The sequence below is a fragment of the Microtus oregoni genome, unplaced genomic scaffold (assembly GCF_018167655.1).
Source record: "Microtus oregoni isolate MIOR12 unplaced genomic scaffold, Mior012 000040F_ref0000088, whole genome shotgun sequence".
NCBI classification, from domain to species: Eukaryota; Metazoa; Chordata; class Mammalia; order Rodentia; family Cricetidae; genus Microtus; species Microtus oregoni.
This window is the reverse complement of record NW_024543207.1, coordinates 8,210,709-8,235,292: the sequence shown is the minus strand read 5'-3', so window position 1 is coordinate 8,235,292 and position 24,584 is coordinate 8,210,709. Positions and strand designations below refer to the sequence as shown.

General features: G+C 34.8%; 1 protein-coding gene across 5 annotated transcripts in view; it reads right to left on the bottom strand.

Annotated features, from left to right (window-relative positions):
- The window catches only part of Cdh12 (cadherin 12), an 820,788-nt gene that overhangs the window by 27,346 nt on the left and 768,858 nt on the right, over window positions 1–24,584 (bottom strand). For all 5 annotated transcript variants that reach the window (XR_005972342.1, XM_041632151.1, XM_041632149.1 and 2 more), the window contains 2 exons: window positions 20,182–20,369; window positions 5,705–5,958 (listed from right to left, as the gene is read on the bottom strand). Coding sequence is in view for 4 of the 5 variants with exons in the window: in XM_041632151.1 (XP_041488085.1) it covers window positions 5,705–5,958; window positions 20,182–20,369 (442 nt within the window). In the remaining variant the exon portion in view is untranslated. The remainder of the gene's footprint in view (window positions 1–5,704; window positions 5,959–20,181; window positions 20,370–24,584) is intronic.

Genomic DNA, 24,584 nt, shown 5'->3' with positions numbered 1-24,584 from the left:
CATCATGAACATCAATTTACCCATAGTATTTCTATCTCGTCATTGATATTTTTGGATAGTGTCTGTGAGTTTATTTCCTGCATATTTTTAAATGATTTAAGAATACATAATGTATGTTTCAGTGGATTCAGTTTAGGCTTTTGTTAAATGAGAGTGGTTAGCTTTATTTATAATTAATGAAATAATCCAGGAATAATGGTTTCTGTCATAGAAACCAAGATATATTTTCTTAGTGTAAACATTAAAAATTCATCCTCATAGACTCTACTTTTCTGGATTACAGTGTAAGAAGTTTTTCATATACTATGTTTATTAATTAGAAGATAGAATACATTTTGCCTGTTTCCTTAAAATAATGATTATTTCAATAGATATTAGAATGAAAACAAACAGTCACAAGACAAATTAAAATGTTATTAAAATACAGAATACCTTTGAGGCTTATATATTATTTCATTTGGTATTTATAATGAAAAAAATAATATATGTATCTTAGATCTATCAAAATATCCATGAGCCTTCACCAATACACATAGGACTAAAGGAAACCAAGTAATGCTGAGAGCAGGAGAAACAGTCTTCTCTAGGGAAGAGCCCAATTAGTGATTCAACACCAAATAATCAGTCCTGAGACTATACATACTAATGACATTATATGAACTGAACAGGTTGTATTCGTGTATTTCAGAATATGTCTGTATATACATGTATGCATGTAAAAACTATTGAAAACATGAGGCAATGGAGTTGAAAAAGTATATGGGAAGGTTTGGAGCAAGGAAAGAGGAAAGAGAAGTGCGATAGCTATGTTACAATCTCAAAAATAAAGAAAACATTAAATGTGTATGAGAGCTGGGGCACGGTGGTGAGTGCCTTCATTTCTGAAAGCAGCACAAGGGAGGGAGAAGCAGGAAGATCTCTGTGAATTCAGTGCCAGTCTAATCTATATAACTTCCAGGAAATCCAATAATATGTGGAAAGAGCCTCTTGAAAGAAAGAAAGGAAGGAATAGAAAGAAGAAAGAAGGAATAAATATTATACATTTCTTCTTTATTCTTCTATACATGTGTATGTATATAAACATAAATATATATAAACAAACAGTTGTTTATATAAAAACTATCCATGTAAATTATAATTGTGGTCATTCTGGGAGTAATTCCTAAGCTAATTAATAGGGATAAACTTATTTACATAAATACAAGAGTTGAAATACAGAAATCTTTATAGTTTCCTATATGCTTTTCTATCTTTGTGATAACTCTCATAGCTGGAGAGAAGGTTTATAGGTTAAGAGAATTTGTCACCGTGTAGAGGACAATAGCAAGTTCTGAACAGCTACATGGTAGCTCACAGCTATTCATAATATCAGATCAGATTCAGCAGTTTTCTTCTGACCCTCACAGGTGGCAAGCACACACATGGCAAGCATACATGCTGAAAAAAAGTTCAAAGACTTCAAACAATATGTAAGTCTAAAATACAAAACAAAAGAGTTATTTTAGTAGCTAGATAAATTAACACAAATCATGACATTTATTTAAGGAAATGTCTTCACTTTTTATGATGTGTTAGACTGTATTCGAGATGTATGGATTGCATCAGAAGGAATGTATCGACACAATTCCTCTTGTGGAGTTATATACTGATAGAAAAAACCACCATAATAAGTCACATGCTCAGTTTTTAAAAGGTGCAAAAATTATATCAGCTCTTCCTTCCTCTTATTAGCCTCAAAAAATCTCACACAAGCATGTGAAAAACTATGAATAATTCTCTAATGTTTGTCTTTCCCTTGGGATAAGTCAATTATTCATTTTATAAGCAGTTTTAGGGAGGTGGTAATTCTGTGCCAGAATTCTGTTATTTTGCAGTGCTTAGATTTCTGCACTTGTGATAAAATGTCAAGTTTATTAGATATTATGCTCAAAATTAGCAGATATCCAATGTCCATGTGACTCATGAGATATCTTTTCCTAAAAATGACAGAATAACAAGCAGAACCTCAAAAAATAGATGCCAGGTAGGAAACCAGACTATAGTATAGTTTGTATTTAAAATTGTTCCCAGAAGGCCTGTATAGTCAATGCTTATTTGCTAGCTGATGGGATAGTGAGAGATGAACGTATCACAAAAGTTAAAGATTGATCATTTGAATTATCCCCTTGTAAATTTATAGATAGATGGAATACTAGGAGTTAGGGAAGTGCTAAATAATGCAGACCATAGGTGTATGAAACTGATTGGTCTTCCTTTTCAAAAGCCTTTTCTAGTTCTTTTTCTGAAATCAGATGCCATGGGTTGAACAGCTTTGTCTCACTAGCGAGTAATTGTCAGAAGTTGCCAAAGTAAGGAAACATAGCGACAACAACTGACTGAACCCACTCAACCTGATCTGAAAATCCCCATTCTCCCTCAAATAAGATATGTTTGGGTACTTAGTCACAGTGCTGGAATATCAGCAACACAACACACCAAACGACAAAGGCTAGCCAAGTGAAGGTAGGAAGAAATGAGCATGGCTGTACTGGTGGTGAAGATGGAATAAGGTCCACCTCTGTCCTATATGATGAATATTAAACCAAAGTAAACCTTTCTGTGGCAGCTGACCAGTTCTTGATAAAGGAATTCCAATTTTGGTTTTTGATGTGATTAGTATGATAAGGGTGACTATAGGATTGGTAACACTTATAAAAATACCCAAAGAGGAAAATCATGATCAAATGCTGCAAAAGATGGGAATATAAAACACACAAATATAAAATTGAATAATATTATGTAATTTTACATTTTATAGATTTAAGAACATATTTTTCCTATTATTAATAAATGAGCAAGCAGATTTTTACAACAAAAAGACGACTCAGGGCCCATGTTTTCTCAACTGTCATGATTCAAGTTTCTTGTTTACTACAAGGAACTAAGGTTTCATGTCATTCAGTAATACGTCCGTCTTTTGACAACTCCTCACAGGGATCAATTAGCTCCATCTGTGTCTGTTCTTTTGGGGATGTAAGTGCTTTTCATGAGAAGTAAAGTGAGGATATTACTTTAATTAACTTATAGTCAGACTATCAGATGGTAGCATCTGTGACAAAGCCTAAAGAAACAGTGGCTGCAAGATATTTTTTTTATATAAAATATGACTTTCTATTGTTTCCCTCATGTAGCCATGTTTTTGTGTTTTCCAATTTGGAAGTCTGTCCTATTACCTAATAATATGGTTCACTTGCAGACTTCCCACATTTATTAGTTGAAAATATATTCTTGTTGCTCTGTGCGTATCATTATGCCTTGTCACTGTTCTTAACACAATATCCGAGCAACTTTTATTAAACAACTCTGTGTGTAATCTAGATATCCAGGGCCATGATGAACATAAATGTTCTTTTGCTGAACTATCCATTGTTTCTACCAATAGTTAGACTGTGGAGAGTTAGATATACATTTTCACATTTGTTATAAACATTTAACATTTCTGAAATAACATGTTGTAGAATATTACTTTAACTAGGCAAAGGTGTGTTACATTAGTTTATGCTGTGAACTATTACTCATTCTGTGTAGAAGTGTGTTACATTTATTTATGCTGCATTGATTCAATTTATAAAAGTATATTACTTTTGTTTATGCTGCATTTGTTGAATTATGTAAAAATGTGTTGCTGTTTCCCCTTGCCCACCTAAGGTAGATGATTAATCCATTAAAACAATGAACAACAAATAGTTAGTCAGGAGAGGAATAGGTGAACCTTGCCTGTAGAGAGAATAAATAGGAGGAGCGAAGAAGGATGAGAAAATGAGAGAAAAAGAGAGGGACATGCTCAGGATGGAAGCTACCAGACAGCCCAAAACTGGGGGAAGTGGAGTGAGACATGCAAAAAAGAAAGAAAGGTAAAAGAAATGTAGGTAAAGAGAAACAGGATAATTCAAATTATAAGAGCTAGCAAGAAATAAGAGCTAAGGTAAGGCTAAACATTCAAAAACTAATAACTCTCCATGTCATGATTGGGAGCAAGTTGGTGGTTCAAAAGAAAGCCTGTTATGATAACCATTTATGTTCTACATAAAGTAATATAAATCTCTTCATCAGATGATTTTATTGCCAATAAAATTCATCAAGAGTGAGAAGGGCTTCAGCAACTGACTGACAAATGACAGCACACCAATATATAGCAGTTTTGTAAATCTCTCACCAATCACTGTATGTCTGTGTATAGTTTTTAAAGGTTTGGTAATAATAAGAAGTATAAAAATAACTAGTTTCCAGTTAAGAACCTGGAAAGCATTCCACTGAAATATTGAGTTTCCAGTAGCTGTTTGTCTCCCCTTAAATTAGTCAGTTGTACTTTTTTAGAGTTCCCACTTGAATAAAATATGCTTTGCAGAATATTCCTAGGCACTGTGTGAAAACGTGTAATTGTAGTGGGTTTAATAAAGAGCTGAATGGCCAATAACTAGGAAGGCAGAGGGTAGGCAGGCCTTCTTGGGACAGAGAAATTGCATGGAAGGAGAAAGCCAGGGTTAACATCCAAACACAGAAGAAGAAGGACATGAAAAAGGAGAGATAAAACCTGTGAGTCACATGGCAATATGCAGATGTATAGAACTGGTTTACATAAAGTCATAAGTGATAATTAGAAACAAATCTAAGTTAAGACTAAATTTTCATAATTAACACCAAGTCTCTTTGTCATTATTTGGGGGCTTGTGGTCCAAAAAATCTGGTATAAGATGAAAAGATTGAGTATATTGTTCCAATATCCAAGCCCAGATATAAAAAATGGCATTTCTTTTAGATTTGCAAGTTGTGCGGACTTTATCCAGTTAGGATTTGGAATTATGAAGGTAACATTGCTACTTCCTTCCATATTTTATATACGGAATAAGAATGTGTGGTCCAAGCCAGGCGGTGGTGGCGCACGCCTTTAATCCCAGCACTCGGGAGGCAGAGAGGGGCGGATCTTTGTGAGTTCGAGACCAGCCTGGTCTACAAGAGCTAGTTCCAGGACAGGCTCCGTATCTACAGAGAAACCCTGTCTCGAAAAACCAAAAAAAAAAAAAAAAATATGTGGTCCAACCTTACATGACACATACATTCAAATATCATTATTTATTTTCAAAGTCTCAATGTAAGATAAGAACTTGCAGAGAATGGTTCTAGCCAAGAATCTCTCCTATGTCTTGTTTAGCTGCTATTTATAGGAGACATTAGATGTGAGACTCTTGTGTTAATAATGGAATAATTTAAGAATTTTGGGAATGTTTATTTGGAATAACTATATTGATTTGATTTGTGAGAAGATAAGAAAATTGGTGATGCGGATTATAATGTTAAGGTTGGGAGATTTGTGTTGCCTTTTCTAAAAGGATCTTGTCTTTAAATTCTCCCATTACTAATCTTGAGAATCGTTTAAATTTGTGTTGTTCAGTCCCTTTTATAAATGATGTTTGAGTGATATGTTCAGCATGACACCACTGTAAACAGTATTGTAAGGATATGTAAGTATGTAAGGACTTTTACTGGCTGTTTCTGTTGAATTTTATAGCAATAATTCTATCCTTATACTAATAAGCATTCATCAAATTTTGTGGCACATTCTCTGCTACTTCTTGGCCTTACCTTTAGTAATTGTATTCATTTTCTCATGTTGGCATAGTTAAGCTTTGCTTGTCTAATGCCCATTAAAAATTGTTCTTCTTACCTAACAGCACTACTGCCCATATCTAGGTCTTGGGCTGTGACAGCCCCGATGATGGTCCCCACAGGAGTGTCTTCATAAACCTCCATGGTGTAAAGTGGCTTGCTGAACACCGGAGGCTCATCCACATCCAGCACACTAATTTTGACTGTAGCAGTGTCTTTAAAGGGGCCAGCAGAGTGAAAGCGGTGGTCGAGGTGAAGGTTGGAGGCCTCTACTTTGAACGTATATGCCTTCTTCGTTTCAAAATCCAAAGGCTGTAAGAAGGACAAAATGAGGATTCACGTTTACATAGATCTGGGCAGAATTGTTGAATACTGTTTCTAAGCAATCTGTCAGCTGCTCCCAATTAATTACATTTTCAGCTTCCCTCCTTGAGAAACACGGGGCAGAGGAAACACAAGGTAAATATTTAAGAATACTAAAGATCAATAGCATGTAGAAGTAACCTATAATGTTAATTATGTAAATACACAGAATTGAATATGTCTACATGTGCACATCAAAGTAGACAGGGCAACTCATGTTTCTCCTAAGCAATGTGCAAATAATAAGGAAAATGCTAGTTTGCTTTTATCCAATACTGACATCTACTGGACAAAAGTAAAGATAGGTGAATTTGGAAAAATAGAGCAACAATGAAATTGGATTGTCTGACTATATAGATTCCAGGTGCATGAAGAATGCTAGACACTCGCTTTCCTTTTATTTTTCCACTGGTGCCATTTTCTTTTAAAAGTCTTAAATGCACACGTATTTTATTAGGAAGAAACTATAAAAATTTAAAGTAAGTACAATGGTAATTAAAGTTGCTTACATCGCAGGATTATATGCAAGACCAATGTGTACTGAACTGCATGGCCAGAACACATCACCAAGCATCACGACCTCGAGCATATTGGTAAATTATAGATGACCTTGAAGGTAACCTAAGAAGTCAGTTGGGCATATGCACGGATACAGTTTAGGTGGGTCCCACTTGCAAATATAAGTTCTTTCATCTCCGTATGACTCAAATCATTGCTCTCTAGGAACACTGTGGCACTTAGACACATTTTAGGAGGAGTGCCTGTAGACAAGGAATCCCATCATGTCACTTAGGCTGGTTCTGAATTAACAATCATGCAGTCTCAGTTTCCCTAGCGCTGTGATGACAGGTGAGTCTTATCACACTCAGCTTTGTGTTGCATGGGCCGCATAACATAGTCCATACAAGCCCAAAGGAAAGCTAGTTGCCTGGAGAAAGGAACAAATATTGCTCATGTTGAAGAAAGAAGAAACTGCTACAAACATGAGAATGTTCATCTTGGAAATGTTAGCACAAGACAAGGGAGAAACACATTTTTGAAGGGTCTTCGTGAAGAACAAAGGGGTTAGAGAAACAGTTTGAATTCTTAATATTGTAATTTACAAAAAGGGATTTTCACACATTCCTTTTAATGGGGTACATGCTGGCAGTACATTATGTTTCTTTTATCTTAACAAGAATGTCTTCATTGTTTAAGAACATAATACTTTTAATGACAATGAGACACATATGCTCCTGGCAGCACCAATTACTTCAAGAGGAAGATGGGTATCAAAGAGGTTCCTTATGGTGTTGGTTAGCCATTTGATCAAGAAACTGCTCTTGCTTGGAATGCTTGTCTGGATATGCAGGACCCACAAAGAAATAACTGTTGAACTTGCCAAAGGTAAGATTATCCTTCAGGGTTTCTGCTTCATGAAATACTCTGCAAGACATTCTTCAGGATACAGAAGAAAGTGACTGATCTGTCTTTGAAATTTCCTGGTTCATGGAAAAGTCTGCTGGAAACTTTGGGCTTCTAGGCTGAAGATGGATAAACCAATGGTACAAAAGACTTTGTGTGATTGTCTAGGCAGTGAGATGTCTCTGTCTTTTCTACAGTTTAAGTTGCTTACACTGTACTTTCTGTTTACTTAGGTAATATATCCTCTGGAGTCCTTGATGGAGTGAATAAATTTATAGTTATAGTTTTCCTTAGTTATAATAAAAGATGAAGTAGATATAAACATTGTAACTGTAATTCTTGCTTGATAACTGTTTTGTTATATGTATATTTACTATGTTAAATTTAAAGCCTTCCTTGTTGTTTAAACAGAAATGCGGAAATGATATGGGAGGTTCTTCTATGTGTTGCTTTTATTGGTTAATGACTAAAGAAAATGCCTTGGCCTGTTGATAGGGCAGAACTTAGGTAGGCAAGGATTGAATGAATGCTGGGAGAAGGAAGGTGGAGAGAGAAACCATACAGCCACCACTAAAGTCAGACATGCTGAAACTTTGCTGGTAGAGCACAAACTCATGGTGATATACAGATTAATAGAAATGGGTTAAATTAATATGTAAGAGTTAGCCAATAAGAAGCTAGAGCTAATGGGCCAAGCAGCGATTTAATGAATAGAGTTTCTGCGAGGTTATTTTCAGGTGTAAGCTGCCAGGCAGTAGGGAAGTGGTCTCTCCATACAGCAAGGATGCAAGTATGAGTATGACATTCTCTTCACTTTTCTCCCTGCTTTCTCCTACAAATTGAAATGCTTATACTTGTGCAACTATGAAAATTCATTCCAGATAAACCTGAAAATCATTTATTTATTGATTTTTTATTGCTTACAAACTTCACCAGTCTGAATGAACTTGGATCCCTACTCATATGTCAATTTCAAGCAAAGAGAGGACAGTGAATTTCTGAATCCCTTTCTCTTTTCTAATAGTCATTATTTTGAAGACAGGCTAGACTATTCCTTTTCAGAACTCCTGATTTAAAACAATAGGCAAAATTTTAGTTAAGGTTAAGAGAGAAAGAGACAGAGAGACAGACAGACAGACAGAAAAGACAGACAGAGATAGGAAATAACTTATTTATATGTATAGGATGTTATACAACTGAAAATTTACATACTGACATCTGGAGAGAAAAATTTTAAGAGAAACACCACAGTTACATCCCAGTCATGGTTCCTTCTTCAAGGCCCTGACACTTAAGCAACTTCTCCTCACAAAACGCTGCATCTCAGTAAGAGCAGAGAGAATCAGCAGTCAGCCCTTTGATTGCATGTAACCACTCATTCTTCTTATTACCATCTTAATTTAGGGGTAATGAACTTAATTGGCTAATGATCCCCATAAAGTGCCAGCATTTAAAAGAAGTACAATATAATCAAGGTTCATTTAGAATTTTAGAAAATGAACTATTTGTGATGAAATTGAATTTTGTGAAGCTGAGTGTATTTCATTTTTGCACAATAAATACAAAGTAAATGCAAACCTTCTGACACTACTCACAGCCCATCAGATCTTACAAATGTTTTTAGATGGTTAAGAAAGTGATTGGGAAAATAGACTGATAGACTGCGTGTGACAACGTCCGTTCCCTCAGCTAGAAATATGTCACCTATAGTCAGATTTTCAGGGGGAAAATCACATTGTAAGGAGCTATGCAATAAGCGCTGACAATTTTACTGAAATGGAATATTTAGTTTTAATATCTCCCTAAATAAAAAAGAAGAATTAGGCTGGGTAGTGTGGCACACCTGTAATCCAAGCCAGAGGCAGAAGCACACAGATCTGTACCTTTGGGCCAGTTTGGGATAAAAATTGAGTTGCAGGACACAGAGAAATCCTGTCTCAAAATAACAATAAGCAAACAAAAAAATAAATAAATACATACGAATTATTAAAGTTATATAGCGACTTTCCCCTTTTACATTTTTGTTATGTCAATACTATAGAGAGTATTACAATCAGATAATTTTTTTCTCAACTTCAATGATTGTAAAAGTTGTTAACCTTTAGGTGAGTTATTCTCCATGTGATTCTTGAGTTCCTGCTTCTACATAATATTATGTGGAATTTGATGGATTTCATTATTGGCTTTTTGATGAATTTAAAACTAAGTAACATGAGCACACAGAATGCACCATCATCGTCATCATCATTATTACTCTATCCCCAAAGATGGCTAGCATCTGTATTGTGTGATCCAAAACTGAGTGTGGGAATGGCCTTTTAATAATAGCATATCAACCATCAAGCTATTAAGTGTTAAAGAAAAACAAAGTATACAGTTATAAGGAAGGTACCTATTCATTTGAAATATGATTGATACTCCAACTTAATTTGTTGATGTTTTCAAAGCAAGTGAAGAAAACAGCCTGGGCTACCTTCTCAGAGGCTACTTATGAGGAAGGATACGTGTATTCATATAGTCAGTCACAGAAATGATAGAAATTAAGGATGATTACATACCAAAATCTAGTGCAAAAATAAATATCAGCACTAAACCACAGGCAAATAAAGTCTGGTGGCAATTGTATGCATGGAAATGGTCCCTAAGGTTGATATCCTGGCAGCAAATAATAATTCCTGTTGAATAGTCCTGAATAAAGGACATGGTCACTAATATTTTGACCAACAGCAATTATCATTTGTCAATCTTTACATCCTCTTGTCCTTTTGCTCCATATTTCGTGATGAACATGCATCATTTTTCATCAACACAATAAGGCAATCAATCACTCTCACAAAAATACATCCTGCACTAAGATTCTGCCTTGCAGAGTTGAACAATTCTTAACAGTCATTGAAATGGTATGTTTTCAAGGAACTTATGATCAGAAGGTGTCATTATCTGAAAAGGAAGAGATCACTTGTGGACAAAGAATTTGAAACAGAGTTTTTAACAGACTAAGGCAGGACAGAAACATATTGGCAACATCATCTTGTAAAGTAAGCTTACTATTCTTCCTGGAAAATAAAGATAAAGCAATCAGAAAGACGTTGGTTTTGGAAAGAATCAGTTTCAGAGACATAGTTTTAAGCTGAGTAATCTCAATTTTTTTGTCTGAAAATAGGCATAAGAGACTGGACATATGTCACAATCAGAGTTCAAGTGTTCAAATCAATATTTCAATAAAATGTGATCAAGCACTCAATAATTCAAAGATGCCTCTGTACTAGGTAAGCATGTGCCTGTAAGGGAGAAACAGACTGAAACTTGAACTTTTGAAGTAAAATTCCTCTATATGTATATGTGTACAATAAAAGCCAAATTTTCAAGCAAAATATTTTCTAAATAAATTATGTAATTATGAAATACAGTTTTCTTGCAGCTTGTTCAAAAAATCTTAAAACAAAACTATTCATTAGATATTCAGTCATTTTTTTCTATACAAATATTTTTACTTGATTCCACATTTATTACAATACTGCCAAATATTGGCAGTTTTAATAAATTAACTTAAAATTAAGTGGCACTATTCCAATGACTGCAATTAATGACAATAATATTAAAATCCATCCAGTAGTTGATACAACGCAAACCAAATCAAATACAAAACTGTAAGAACATCTAGTACTTCTCTGCACAGATTCAGCAAATATTTTCCTAAAAATAAAATATCTAATAAAATACTATATTATTGATTTAAAAACACACATATGTATCATTAAATACATTATAAATAATTTCTTAACACAGACTTTTTCACATGGTTGAACACCTATGCATTTTAAACTTATGATTTCTAGCAAGCTGCATCTGTCTGAAAGAGTTATCTTTCTTCTTTGAACCACATGATTTCCATTTGTGTAATTAACTTTATTTTTTTAATATTTATAAAATATAGCTAACTTTGCGTTTCATGCGATTAAAAATAAGAAAATCAATATACCAAAAATGAGAACAGTAAGCCAACCTAAAGTACTCCTTTAGCCAATGATAATTTAAAACCTTCTATGTACTGGAGTGATATTTTTTGCTTATGCAGCAAAACTACAAATGTGGTGAACTACTTTTGGGGACATAAAACACAATGAAAACAAATATTCTAAAAGCATGTACCATATGCATCATAGGAGATTATGATCAAATGTTTGCATTTTGGTAATAAAGAAAGAGGTAGGGAAAAGATTAATGAAGACCTTCATCCTGCAGGGCTTTCTTTGTAGAAAGAATAAAGTGTAGAATTGCAATCAGTCTGGTGTCCTGTGATCTTACTTATCTGTGTCTGCTGAATATACCCAAAATGGCATCAGAGACTGTGAAGCCTCTTCTGTACATTGCTGGGGTTGAATGACAGAGAAGGACTCACACAGGACATTCAGATGGAGCTTCATACACTCACTTTCGGAGCAAAGGATAGAAAAGAGAAGTAAGTGGGATGGCAGGAAGAGAAGCCAATGGAAAGTTAGAAATGAGGAACAAAGTAGACTTAGGTCAAAATATAGGCTGGATAGTGGAGTGCTAACTGTGATTAGGAAAAAAAAAAGCTGGCAAAAGTAGGTCCAGTGACTGGAAAGCAGGTTCGCCAGATTCATAGTTTAGGAAGTGTGAAAGAGAAAATAGGAGAATATGTTTTACATTTATACCTACATTTTATGTGAGGCTTCATATATGCGTGTATATCCATGTGGAGATGTATGTGTATGCATTTATACCTTATTATGAAGGACTTTTTATTTTAAATGAGGTCCATAGGACATGTCTTCCATTATTGCTTTTCATCTTATGCTTTTAGGTAGGTTCTATCCCTAAAACAGGAACTCATCAATTTCCTTAGACTCGACTGGCCTTTGAACCCAATGTATCCACCTGTAACAGCCTCCACAGCATTAGGATTGCAGTCTCATTTCCGAGCTGAATATGGATCTGAACCAAGTCCTTGTGCTTAAATAAAATATCCTTTATCTACTTGCAATAATGTCATATCTCTAACTCCAAATATAAAAATTTCTGTAGAGAGCAGATATGGAATATATTGCTATATCGTTTGAATAGTAAGTCAAACTTTAAGAGTTTTAAATATAAAAGATAGCACAGAAATCTACCTTGAGTATTGCAAATTTTCAATAATTTAGAACTGAGGATGTTTAGATGTCTAGAAAATTGAATTAAGGTTTTTATGATATGCATGTGCGATACATACATTGATAGTGACTGACAAGTATATATATCATGCGCTGATTGCCACATGCATGCTGTGCCTGTGGCGGTTAGGATAGTGCATTGAATCACAGTATTAGAGTTACTGACAACTGTGAACTGTCAGGCGGGTGCTAGGCCCCTTGGCAGAGCAGAGGGCACTCTTAACACACAGCCATTCCTCCAGTGCCAGTTAAAGGAAAACCCAGATACTTTTTAAAAGAGAAACCTAATGTTCATAGACACAAAGTTTACAAATTTTTTTCTTTAGAATAAGACATAGTAAAGTAGACACAAAAGTGATTAGAGAAATAGCAGATGTATGTACAAATTTTGTCATGTTCCAGAGTTTTTCTCCAAACCAACCACATGGTGGTGCTAAACTACCGCATTACCTGAAAAGGAATCTAAAGTCTTCAATATTGCTAAAAGGAAGAGGAATTTGGAAAGTTACCAGTTAGTCAGCAAATACAGTATAAAAAGTTTCCAATAGAACTCATTAACACCTGCCCATTGTTTGCATAAATAGTAAGTAATGAATTTAATAACCCATGCTGGAAATCATTCTGCTTTGAATTTAATGTCTTCTATAGTTTATATAAATGTTAACTAGAACTTACGCCAGCTAGTATAACAACTTAAAGATTTTTTGAATTTGTAGAGTTGCTTAAATTATCATAAAAAATAACATTTTGATTCCTTACTTAACAAAGTTTTATTATCACTTGTTGGTTAATAAAAGGTATTTTATTGAAATAGTACAGAATTATTGATGAAATTTTGCATGTTACTAAATCAGACTTTCTGTAACATAAATGTTCATTTTAATATTATAATTACACAGACAAGAGATAAACTGCCAAAAAATATTTCCTTGAATAAGTTTGTAGTTTCTGTTTTGAAAAGTTTTTAATCAAATTAATTATTTATTTGTATAGATATTAAAGAAATACACAACTTATTCTCACTTATTAATTGTTAATTTTAAAAATATAATTCATGCAGCTTTTAAACTATCATATTTCTTTACTCAATGTTACCCATCTCTCACTTTTTACACGAGAACAAATTTGATGGCATTTTTATTCTTGTTTTGCTAGCATTCCTATAGCTACAGTTCTCAACAATGTTTAAGATGATTTTGATATTTTATTCTTAGCTCAGTACACTATGATATGAAGTGAGTCAGTGTCCTTATTTTTTTCAATATCTTGTGCCTTGAAGAAGTTTTTAAAGTGTCATGGTGCTACTCTGAATTTAAAGTGACAGAGAAATGACATTCTGTCTGAATCTTCATAAAATGAATAAAAGTTGAGTTTAAAACTAAAATAAATAAGGATGTCTTCCTCCATTCTCCTCAGCTCATATAAACCTGAGCACTGTATTCATCTACCTACATCCCTGCTCCTCCGAGGACAAGAAGGAAATGAAAGTAGTAAATAGGAAGCAAGGGTGAGATAAAAGATAAAACACAATGGAAATGTTCACTTCACAGCACAGAACATTCTAAAGCTTAAAGCAGATGCTAAAAAAGAAAATAATCATAAAAAGCTAAGAACCTCACACTTTATTCCTTAGTTGCATCTCTGAATTTTTAATTGAAATCTAAAGAAGTTCTTTTAAAAGCACTACATATTCATTTCTCAAATAGAGTTTTGACCTTCCAAATGAATTTGGTGTATGTAAAACTGTGAATGATGAACTTCATTTTTCACTGAAACCCTTACATTGGGTTTCCATGTTGAGATTGCAAAGGGGGAAATATTCTAACTAATTTTAGAACATAATGTAACCTGAGGTTTGTATAGACTTTTGTTTTCATCTTTATTTTCATCGAGTGACTTCTAATAATAATAATGTCAAAGTGGCCTCCTACTAATATGTTGATTAGATGTTTGAAAATTCGAAATATACATTTACCAAAGAAGATAGACAATGTCCTTTAAAAATTAATATGACTTGTTGTTGTTGCTGGGTTTTTGTTGTTTGTTTCTGTTTCTGTTTTTAAAAGAATAATTGATACTCCATTGTACCTATACTTTGGTTGAGGGACATTGAAAAAGGGCATCATAAAACTATTAAAAAAAGTCATACCTGAGTGAAGCAACCCAGTCCCAGGAACACAAGCATGGTATAAATTCACTTATAAGTGGATATTAAGTGTTAAGTTAAAGGATAATCATACTACAGTCCACAGACCTTAAAAATCTGAGAAACAAGATCGGCTCAAGGGAGAACACATGGATCTTCCAGGGAAGGGGAAAAAGATTATGCAGGTAAATGGGGGAGTGTGTAGGAATAGGAAAAGAATGAAATCAGGGAAGGGGTCAGAAGGAAGTAAAGAGAGTATTAAAAGAGGTTATTGGATATAGGGGAGTTGGTGTCGCGCTCTGTGGTCCCCGACTGCTCTCTATGCGCTAGAACTCAGTTTGCATGCTTCGGGCAAGGGGCTGGAGGTTGAGAATACACACACACATAGACAGACCCACTCACAGACCTTCCAACACTGGTACCAAAATACCCTTCTTTAATAGCATAATGGAGGCTTAAATACTCTGCAATCAATGGCCAACAGGTGAAAATCCCATCCTCTAGGCTAGGCACAGCTTATAGTAAATTCGATTAGAAGGCTCTAGACAGGGAAGAGCAGCTGAAGGTCAGGACTCAATTGGTCCCAATAGTTAGGGAGAGATATGGAAACCTAGTACAATGAAAAACACCCTGAAATCTACAAGGATTACCCTAGAAGAGACCCCTAATAATGGGGGATATGGCTCCTGAACTGGCCATCTTCTATAACCAAGCAAGGCTTCCAGTGGTGAGACTGGGACATCAACAAATTTGCAAAATTGTTGACCTACAATTTGTCATGCACACAAGACATGCTGGCATAATGGTCACTCAAATGCCGTAGGAGTGGCCAACTCATGACTGGTCTAACTGGAACTAGAGGCAGGACAGTCCAGAGTCAAAGGAGAGAACCAAACACTACTGATCAAAACAACAACAACAAAAATAAATAAAAACTAAAAAAGAGTCAATTAAATTATTCCTAATGATATTCTGCTATACTCATAGACCAGAGACTAGCCTAACCCAACAGAGAGGCTTCACTCTGCAGTTAATGAGACCAGATGCAGGAATCCATAGCAAAAATTGCGTGCAGCTTGTAGAGCCCCACTGAAGATGGGAATGAAGGATTTTAGGATCCAAAGGAGTCAGTGATACCACAAAAACATAGAACACAGAAAGAATCAAATAACCAGGGCTCATAGGAGTTCACAGAGACTGAAGCAACAATCATGGAGCATGCATGGGTCCCAGCTAGATTCTCTGCGTGGATGAGGAGATGTGTCAAGTCTTAATGCAACATATATATATATATATATATATATATATATATATATATATGAGTGGATGTTGATCAAGTTAATTTTGGAAATTTCATAAATTTTTCACCTGTATATTTTTATTATTTAAGAACCCTTAGCAAAGGTTTTAATCAAGAAATGCATCTATGAGTGTTCAGGTATAGAAAAATCTTTTTCCATACAGTACAACATAATCAATGAGCGATGATACAGAAGTTTAGGCTTTCTTGCAACATCTGCTGCATTTTTTTATTTTAGGTATACTTTTTAGAGTTACTCAAATGAATGATAAAATTTTCCAAGGAGGCTGAGTATCTATAAAAGTGCACTTTTCTCTTCAAAAATACAGCAGGATCATCATCAGTTCATACATCTCATGTCTGTAAGCACCGTATTCCAAGCCTATAGCACTTTAGTGGATTATGTATATGGTACCATCACTAGGCTATTTCTATCCTTTCTCCTCAGTCACAATTTTCATTAATGCAACCCGAGTGAATGAGCTTTGGGTATATGAAAATGATTTAGTCTAAACTCATGGTTGTTTATCATGATCAGTGTCAGAGTCGTACCCTGCTTATAGGTTTTCCTCCTCCTCTTGGGTCTTCTCTCTTCCCAGCATCCTCTCCCCACTGCCCTGGCATGATCTTTCTCTTTGTCAGTATTCTTCATCAGAGGTTTTGGAAAGATTACTGCTCAGGTTTTCTGGGAACATACATTATCCGAGCATCACAGTGTTAAGCTTGCTTCCTTCAGCTGCAAGTCTTTCTTGACCAATTCTCTAAAAGACTCTTCCCTCTATGTGCTTATTGACACTTTATAGCAATGTATGTATTTCCAGCTTTAGTTTACCACTATCAAGTCAGCCCACTTCTCAAAACTGCTAGAAGCTGTACAAAAATGTTTCTATTTCAAATTTATCTTCCAAGTCTTGGGTAAGTCTAGTATTCAGTAGCTGCTCCACAAATGTCTACTGAATTTTACTTTGATGTTGTAAAATTTATGGTGATGAATTAGATGTAAATATTGATTTTAATATCAATACAATGAATAATGTTCTATTACAGGAAGAAACAAGAAACATAAAATGAAATGGATGAAAACCAAACAAATACTCTAGAAGAGAAGCAACCAATGGTCATTCACAGGTATGATGCCTATGAATCACAATAACCTACAAAGCACAATAACTTTAAAAGGTGCAGTAATGGCACATATAACTTACATGTAAGCAACAGCTTACTAATTTAAGTTAAGGCCCACTGATCAAGAGGGAAGTCATGCCTGGTACCAGACAGCTAGCCAACTACCCTTGGCTAGTTAAGTCATGGAATTTGGAGGAAGGTTACAACTGCTTCTTTACTAATCCATTATAATCCCTAACCCCATAATACTTTATGCCCACAGAAGAGATTAATTCTCACATCTCACTAAGGAAACTCGTCTTTCGGACAGACAGAGAAAATATAGAAAACCACAAACAACTGAAATGCAGAATTGTAGAGCCCAGTCCTGATGGGTATACCACTATACAGTTTGTAATACTGTTGAAAGATGGAGAAAATAGTATGCAGAAACCAAAGGAAAATGGAGTTTGATATTTGATGTGAGTTTGTGTCTCCTAGGAATGTCACAAGCTACAATAAAGTCTCATCAAAATGAGGGATGAAACACAGATTAGCATGGGGACCATAGATATGCTAAAGCACATTTTTGGATGGGTGGTTTGGGAAAAGTCCAGAGGGCTTCTTCCCAATACAAAGAACTATGGGAATCTGAGAAATGTTTATAGTGGGAGAGTATACCCCATGGAAGAGCAAAACCACAGGAGTTAGCCCTGAAAACATGAGATGGAGTTTTTCACTAAACCTAAAGCTTTTCAATTTAGCTATGCTGAATTTCCAGTAATTTTCAGGAACTCCCGCCTCATTGCTAGAATTCCAGAATTTTACTGTGTGTGTATGTATGTATGTATGTATGTATGTGTGTGAGGTGTATGTTACTCTGTGTGTATGTGCGTGCATGGGTGTTTTCCTGTATGTTATGCCTTTCTTGTGTTCTTTCTTTGTTTCTTTCTTTTTCATTTTTGTGTGTTAGTTTGTTCATTTTGTTGTCCTCTTCTGTTTGTCATTTTTATTTCCTTATTTGTTTTCTTAAGGAAAAGGGTTTGGAGATGAGAGTATGAGAGGTTATGAGAATCTCGGATACTGTGGAGGGGAAGGGGTAAGCCCTGATCAGAATATATTGGATGTAAATAATTTTACTTTCAATACAAATTCTTCATAAAATTCTAACATCTCTTTAGTACAAGCTGCTATAAAATAAAACACACACACACACACACACACACACACACAAACTTATGATAGCTCAAAATGAACTTCATCTTTCAAATTGGAAGTGAAATAAATATCCAGAGGAGAAAACACCAAATCTTACAGCTAAATGTCCATCAACTGTAGTATATAATGTAATTTTATAGACTGCAGAGCTTAGGCAGTCCCATCCCTCTACTCTTACCCTTGCAGCTCACACAGCACTATCTTAGCTAGAGGCTTGGTCCCCACTTCAACCCAGCTTGATGAATCATCTATGTCCTGACAGCTCGTGTTTTGATGCCTCCACCAGTTGAGACTTTACCTTCACAGCCACAGTCAGGAGCTTTTTAGTGCCTTTGTTAATTAGTTTCATGTCATTTTGACCAAAGATAGTTAACTGAAATAAAGGAACCTCAATTGAGAAAATGCCTCCATAGTATCCAGCTGTAGGCCACTTCCTTAATTAGTGATTGATGGGAATGGAGGCCAGTCTTTTGCTGAGTGGTGCCATCCCTCAGCTGGTGGTTCTAACTTCTGTAATATAGCAGGCTGAGCAAGCCATCATAAATAACCCAGTCAGCTTATTATTACCCTCCATGGCTTCTGTATTAACTTCTGTCTGTTTGAGTTCCTGTCCTGATTTCCTTTAGTGATGAACAGTGTTGTGGAAGTATAAACTAATTGAATTCTTTCCTCCCCAACTTGCTTTTGATCATGGTGTTTCATTACCATAATAGAAACCCAAAGACAGTGCTTTTCTATGGGTACTTCTTAGAAGTGGAACTTTGATCCACAGTTCCTAGCTTTATCTGCTCTCTGTATCCCTTTTGTCTTAGTTAGGGGTTTTATGGCTGTGGAGAGACACCATGAGCACGGCAACTCTTAGAAAAAAATCGCCTAATTGGGGTAGCTTGATTCCAGGTTCAGAGATTCGATGTATTATCATCATGATGGGGAGTATGGAAGCATGCAGGCAGACCCAGAAATTAACCAAATCTATGAAACATCTAATTAAGAATGTGTTCCCATGTGATTCTATATTCTGTCAAGTTGGCAAAACTAAACCTCACTCTCTGTCAGCACCCTTTTCCCTAAGTATTCTGTTGCATGGCATCTCTGTTAGCCATTCTGTCTCTGCCTCCCTGCACCTTCTCCAGTTCTCTGGTACTTCCTTTCCCAACTCCCGTTCTGTTTATCTTTCTTTAAAACATTTTACTTTTTACATAATTATTTAAAGATCCCCTCATCACTTTCTTGCTACTTCCACTAAATCATTTGTTACATTCATCTTCATTTAGAACTTTAGAAAAATGGGCAGAATAAAGTCAAATTCTGATAAAATACTACACAAATCACTCCTCCCATCAGACACCGTTCATATTCCCCAAAGACTCCTCATAAGCCAGAACTTAGCTGTCCATGCTTATGTCAATTCTTTTCCTTCAAGCTTTGACTAGAATAGCAATATAATAGTAGTCAATGGCTTTTCTGTCCTAAATCTTATCTACACAAGCTAGTAGTCTTTTAAGGTAACATTAACAATTATGCATAATGCCAATTACATATGTGCTTCTTTAAGTAGTTACAATTTGATCATTTCAACTATGTTAGTGTAAGCGGTTTTCTCTATACCTTATTTAAAAATTGATCTTAACATTTAAAATGTTACATGACCAAACTAAGAGATCTTAATGCTCTACTGAAGATATACATCTATAAACATAGACATACATTGTGTGAGCTTATATTTCATAAGTATTTTTAGTTGTAGAAAAGTGGCTATCAGTTTCGCTGCTTTTGTTTTTTTATTTATAGTTTGTCAACATTCTGAAAATTCGTCTATATACCTTTTTCAATTTGATGATTCCTTCTTGTGTATCTTCATCTGTGACAATGTCAAACAAATTTCCCCCATCTCCTGGAACAATGTTGTACTCAATTTCTGCATTTTTTCCAAAATCAGGATCTACTGCCCTTATCCGTCCAATTGCTGAACCAATAGGAGAAGACTCAGGGACTTTCAGGTGGAAGATGCCTAAAAAGAGACACATAATTTGCACAGGCATAGGAATCTGTTTGCTCTGTTTTAAAGTATAGATATCAATAGTAAATCACTGATAGCTTTATAAATCAAATTCAAAAATACTTGATAGCTAAAGACTATAATTATATGTAATTGTTTCCTGATGTAACATTTTAACTGAGCACAGTCAGTAATGGAGCATGATAAATCACAACTACTTTGAGAAAATATTCAAATGCCAATTATATATAAGTGGATTAATTATTAAACATGATCTTAGAAGCATTCCCAATCAGTATCAATAAGATTAATCAATACCAATAAAATAAGGTAGGAAGCAAAACCCAGAGAAACCCTAGATAAACCCAACATAGATAAATACATAAGTTGGATAGTTACCAAAATTACCTATATTTAGATATTTTATTGTTTTAGTGTTCTTTTTAAAAAGTTTAATATAGTCAATAATTTTAAGTCAAGCAAAAATATTCTGTTATGAGTTATATATAGTCCCAAAATTTCATTTCAAGAAAAAGCTAAATATAAAATGCTATAGTGTAATTTCAATAAATTTTAACATGAATTAACTTGGAACATTAGAAAATACTTCAATATAGTTATTTAATCAAGATTTAAATTTGATACCTTAATTACTTTTAGTATTAAAAAATGGACAATTAAAAAATGGTAATTTCTACCACCAGGTGGAGCAATACTATTACTGAAAAATTGACATTGAAACAGAAACTATTATAAGATTTTTAATGAAGTGTAAGACTGAAAAATAGTATTATAAATATAAATTTTGACATATTAAAAGTTCTGGGATTTCAAATAAAAGTATGTAACTAATACAGCACACAATTATCTTACAGTTTTTGCATTGCCTATAAGCCCAGATTAGTGTTTTAGTCTATGTTCTGTTGTTACAGTAAGGAAAGGACAAAAATGGAAGGAAAAAATAAAACACAAAAGTCAAAGTCTTCATTTGTTACTGACATTCCAAGTTCAAATTTCATTAATGGGCTTTGAAAAGCTCTTTTCTACTATGGAAGTATCACTGTTATACATTGTATTTTCAATTTCTAGTTGCATCAGTTAAAGTTAAGATAGGAAGATAATCAGCATGTTTCTTGTACAATGACATTTCTTTAGAAAATCATCTATTAGGACATATAAAAGAACATTGTTGAATTTCAGTTACTTTATTTCTTATTCATTATGTGTAAATGTGTACAAACTTTCAAGTTTTGTTAACTTAAAGAACATGGTCATTTTCTCAGAAAAGATGTCTGCCCTGCCTTTTTAAGATATGTTTGTATCCAGTGAACATTTCTGCAATAGAATATATATTTGACTTCAAATGCTTAAACATCCACCTACTGTAAAATAAATTTCTGCTTCATACATTGTCATTTATTTCTCAAATTGCAAAGCTTATAAAAGATTTTGAAATTAAGGCAAGTAGTAAACCAAGAAAATAAAACAAAATGGAAAACCAAAACAACAAAAAACAGCCACATGGCAGATGACCATGTTTTCCATTGTGTCTTTGCAGATTAGGATAAAAGCAGACATTCAAGTACAGTAAGATTTTTGTAGAAAAAAGGTGTGTAACAGAGGTCTACCCAGCTTGGGTCTCCTACTTTGTCGAGGAAAATGAGAACATGACCACTACTAGATATGTTTAAGGAAAAGAAATGGTTTGTTGTAAGTAGGAAGGAAAGAGTAGCTGAAGACATCTGGAAGAGTCCAGACTTACTTAAACCATGAGAAGAGAAAAGGTGAGACGGGAGAGAAAAAAAGAGACAGAGGGATTGGCAAGCTTACCAAGAAAGGAAACATGGACCAAGAGGAAAAGAGGCCAAAAGAGTGTGTACTCAAAATGACTGAATAATTATAGGCTCAGAAACTGGGGGAAGAGAAATCCATTCCCTGGGCTGGAGATGTTTAGCATAGGGGATAGGTGCTTAGAGAAGCCATTGGTACTGGGTGATGCCGGGAGGGCTGACCAGAGTCCATTTTAATATGTTAAATAGGAACCTCTCTTAGTCATTTAGTCACTTGCCCTGGGATTGCCTTTAAACCTTTAAATCCAAAAAAGAAAATATTTTCTTTCTTTCTTTCTTTCTTTCTTTCTTTCTTTCTTTCTTTCTTTGATTCTGTGTAGATTTCACATCGTGCATCCTGATCCCAATCATCTCCTGTCCCTTGGCTTATGCAGTCTACTCTTGCTACCTTCCCTCCCAAAGCAAAACAAAACTTAAAAATAAGACCAAATAAAAATCCCAACTCTTTCTTAAATTTTAGCTTTCACCAAAGTCTTACTGGGAAATGCCTGCGATAATACCAACTACAAATTACTTGAATTTTTCATTAATGTGGCAAGATGTTACAAGTCATAGCTATTTAAGGCACACCAAGTTAACTTCTCATAGACAAAATACAAAGCAAAAAGTCAAGCACAGAGTATGTTTCATTTTTTTCCTTTCATTTTTAATATCAAATTGAAACATTAGAAGCAGTATTTATATTATGTGCGTGCCTGAGTAGTTATAATTGACATAAAATTCTGAAGCTACATCACGTCCCTTGAACTGGTGGATGAGCAGATGTAGTACAATCACATGGCCCAGTAGTACTGGGAATGTTCTTGAGGATTTCCTGACAGGACAAAAAGATGGAGGTCTGTGCTGAACAATCCACTGTAAATCCTCCTCTGTTCAGGCATTGAATAATTATTGCTAAATGTACGAAGGAAATGGCTGACAATGAATGTGAGAGCAACAGGAATCTGTAGATTTCATTGGAGACAGTGGGAAACAATGAGGGCACAGTGGGGGTGCAGCTGCGGGAGGGAGGGGCAATGTACAGATGAGACTTTAAAAATATAAGGCCATGAGTCAAAGGCCGTGGAATATTTCTGCTTATACTTTGGCATCTGTTCACAGAGAACAATTTCAAATTATAGATTAAGTTCATAGTGTAGCGTTTGATGGCAAAAACTTAAAATTAATGTTAAAGTAACTATCAAGGAGAAATAACATAGTCTGATGTCATCTCTAGGGGATTATAGTTAGTGAAGTTGTATTGTCAGAATTAAGACTTCCCAGTGTGTTTGCAAGGGGGCATCTTAAATTCTGAAAGGTAATCTAAAGGCCATCAGGAAACTCAGACTAGAGATGAAATGGCCTCCTTTTCTAGGCAATCTGCTGAGATATGAATTTCCTGTTTTATAGAAGGGCATTTTATGAGGCTAATAACAGAAAATGTGAAGACAGCTATTCTTTGTTGCACTTTATCAATATAAGCTATGTTGTGAGAGCAGTTCTTTCTGAAGACTGTCAACACATATGTCCAAAAGTCGATTATTCTCTAATGGTAGTGGAAAACCTGTGATAAATTGGATTCTTCTCATTTTTCACCAGTGATTGACTTGATACTAAGAACTCAGTAGGCATCCTTGAGAATTAAGATATAATCAAAGGAAAGCAGTGGGTTGTGAATTCAATGTTATTGACCTGAACTTTTAGAATGCCTATAAAACACAAAGGCACAGGGCAGTGTTTTTTCTGATCTTTGCATTTCAGGCATACACTTTTATTGACATGGCAGACATCTGTGTTCATCATGACTAGTATATTATAAAAGAAAAAAAATATAACATATGTTGTGATAAAATCTACTGAACGTGGGGGAAATCAGTGAAACTTTGTGCTTGTCATGTAAGGTTGTTTAGGTTTCCTCCATTTATTTATTTTCCAATGACTTGGCATTTTATCATTGCTAGAATCTAAACAGCAATGCAGCTGAGGTCATTCAGATTCATTTAAAACTCTGAAGTTATGCCCAACTGTGCCAAAGCTAAATCAGCAAGACGTACAGTGACATTACATTGCCATCATTTCTGGTTGCCTCATTTTGATGCATATAAAGCATTGGAATGGTGCTACCTGTACAGCACAGATTAAGAAATGAAATCAGGGACAAAGAATTGTTCTCCAAGTCTGTCAAATATATGCTCTCATTTTTATCAAATATACACATTATGCCTAACAACATCACCAATTCCCGAGAAACAGAGAAAATTGTATGCAGGAGATTATGTGGAATTTCAGTGATTGATTCTGTAATTTCTTACAGACAATGTTTTGTGTTATTTCCACTGCAGTAAACATAGCTGCTGCTATAGGTTAATTCACATTCTTTAAGTGACGTTGCCATATG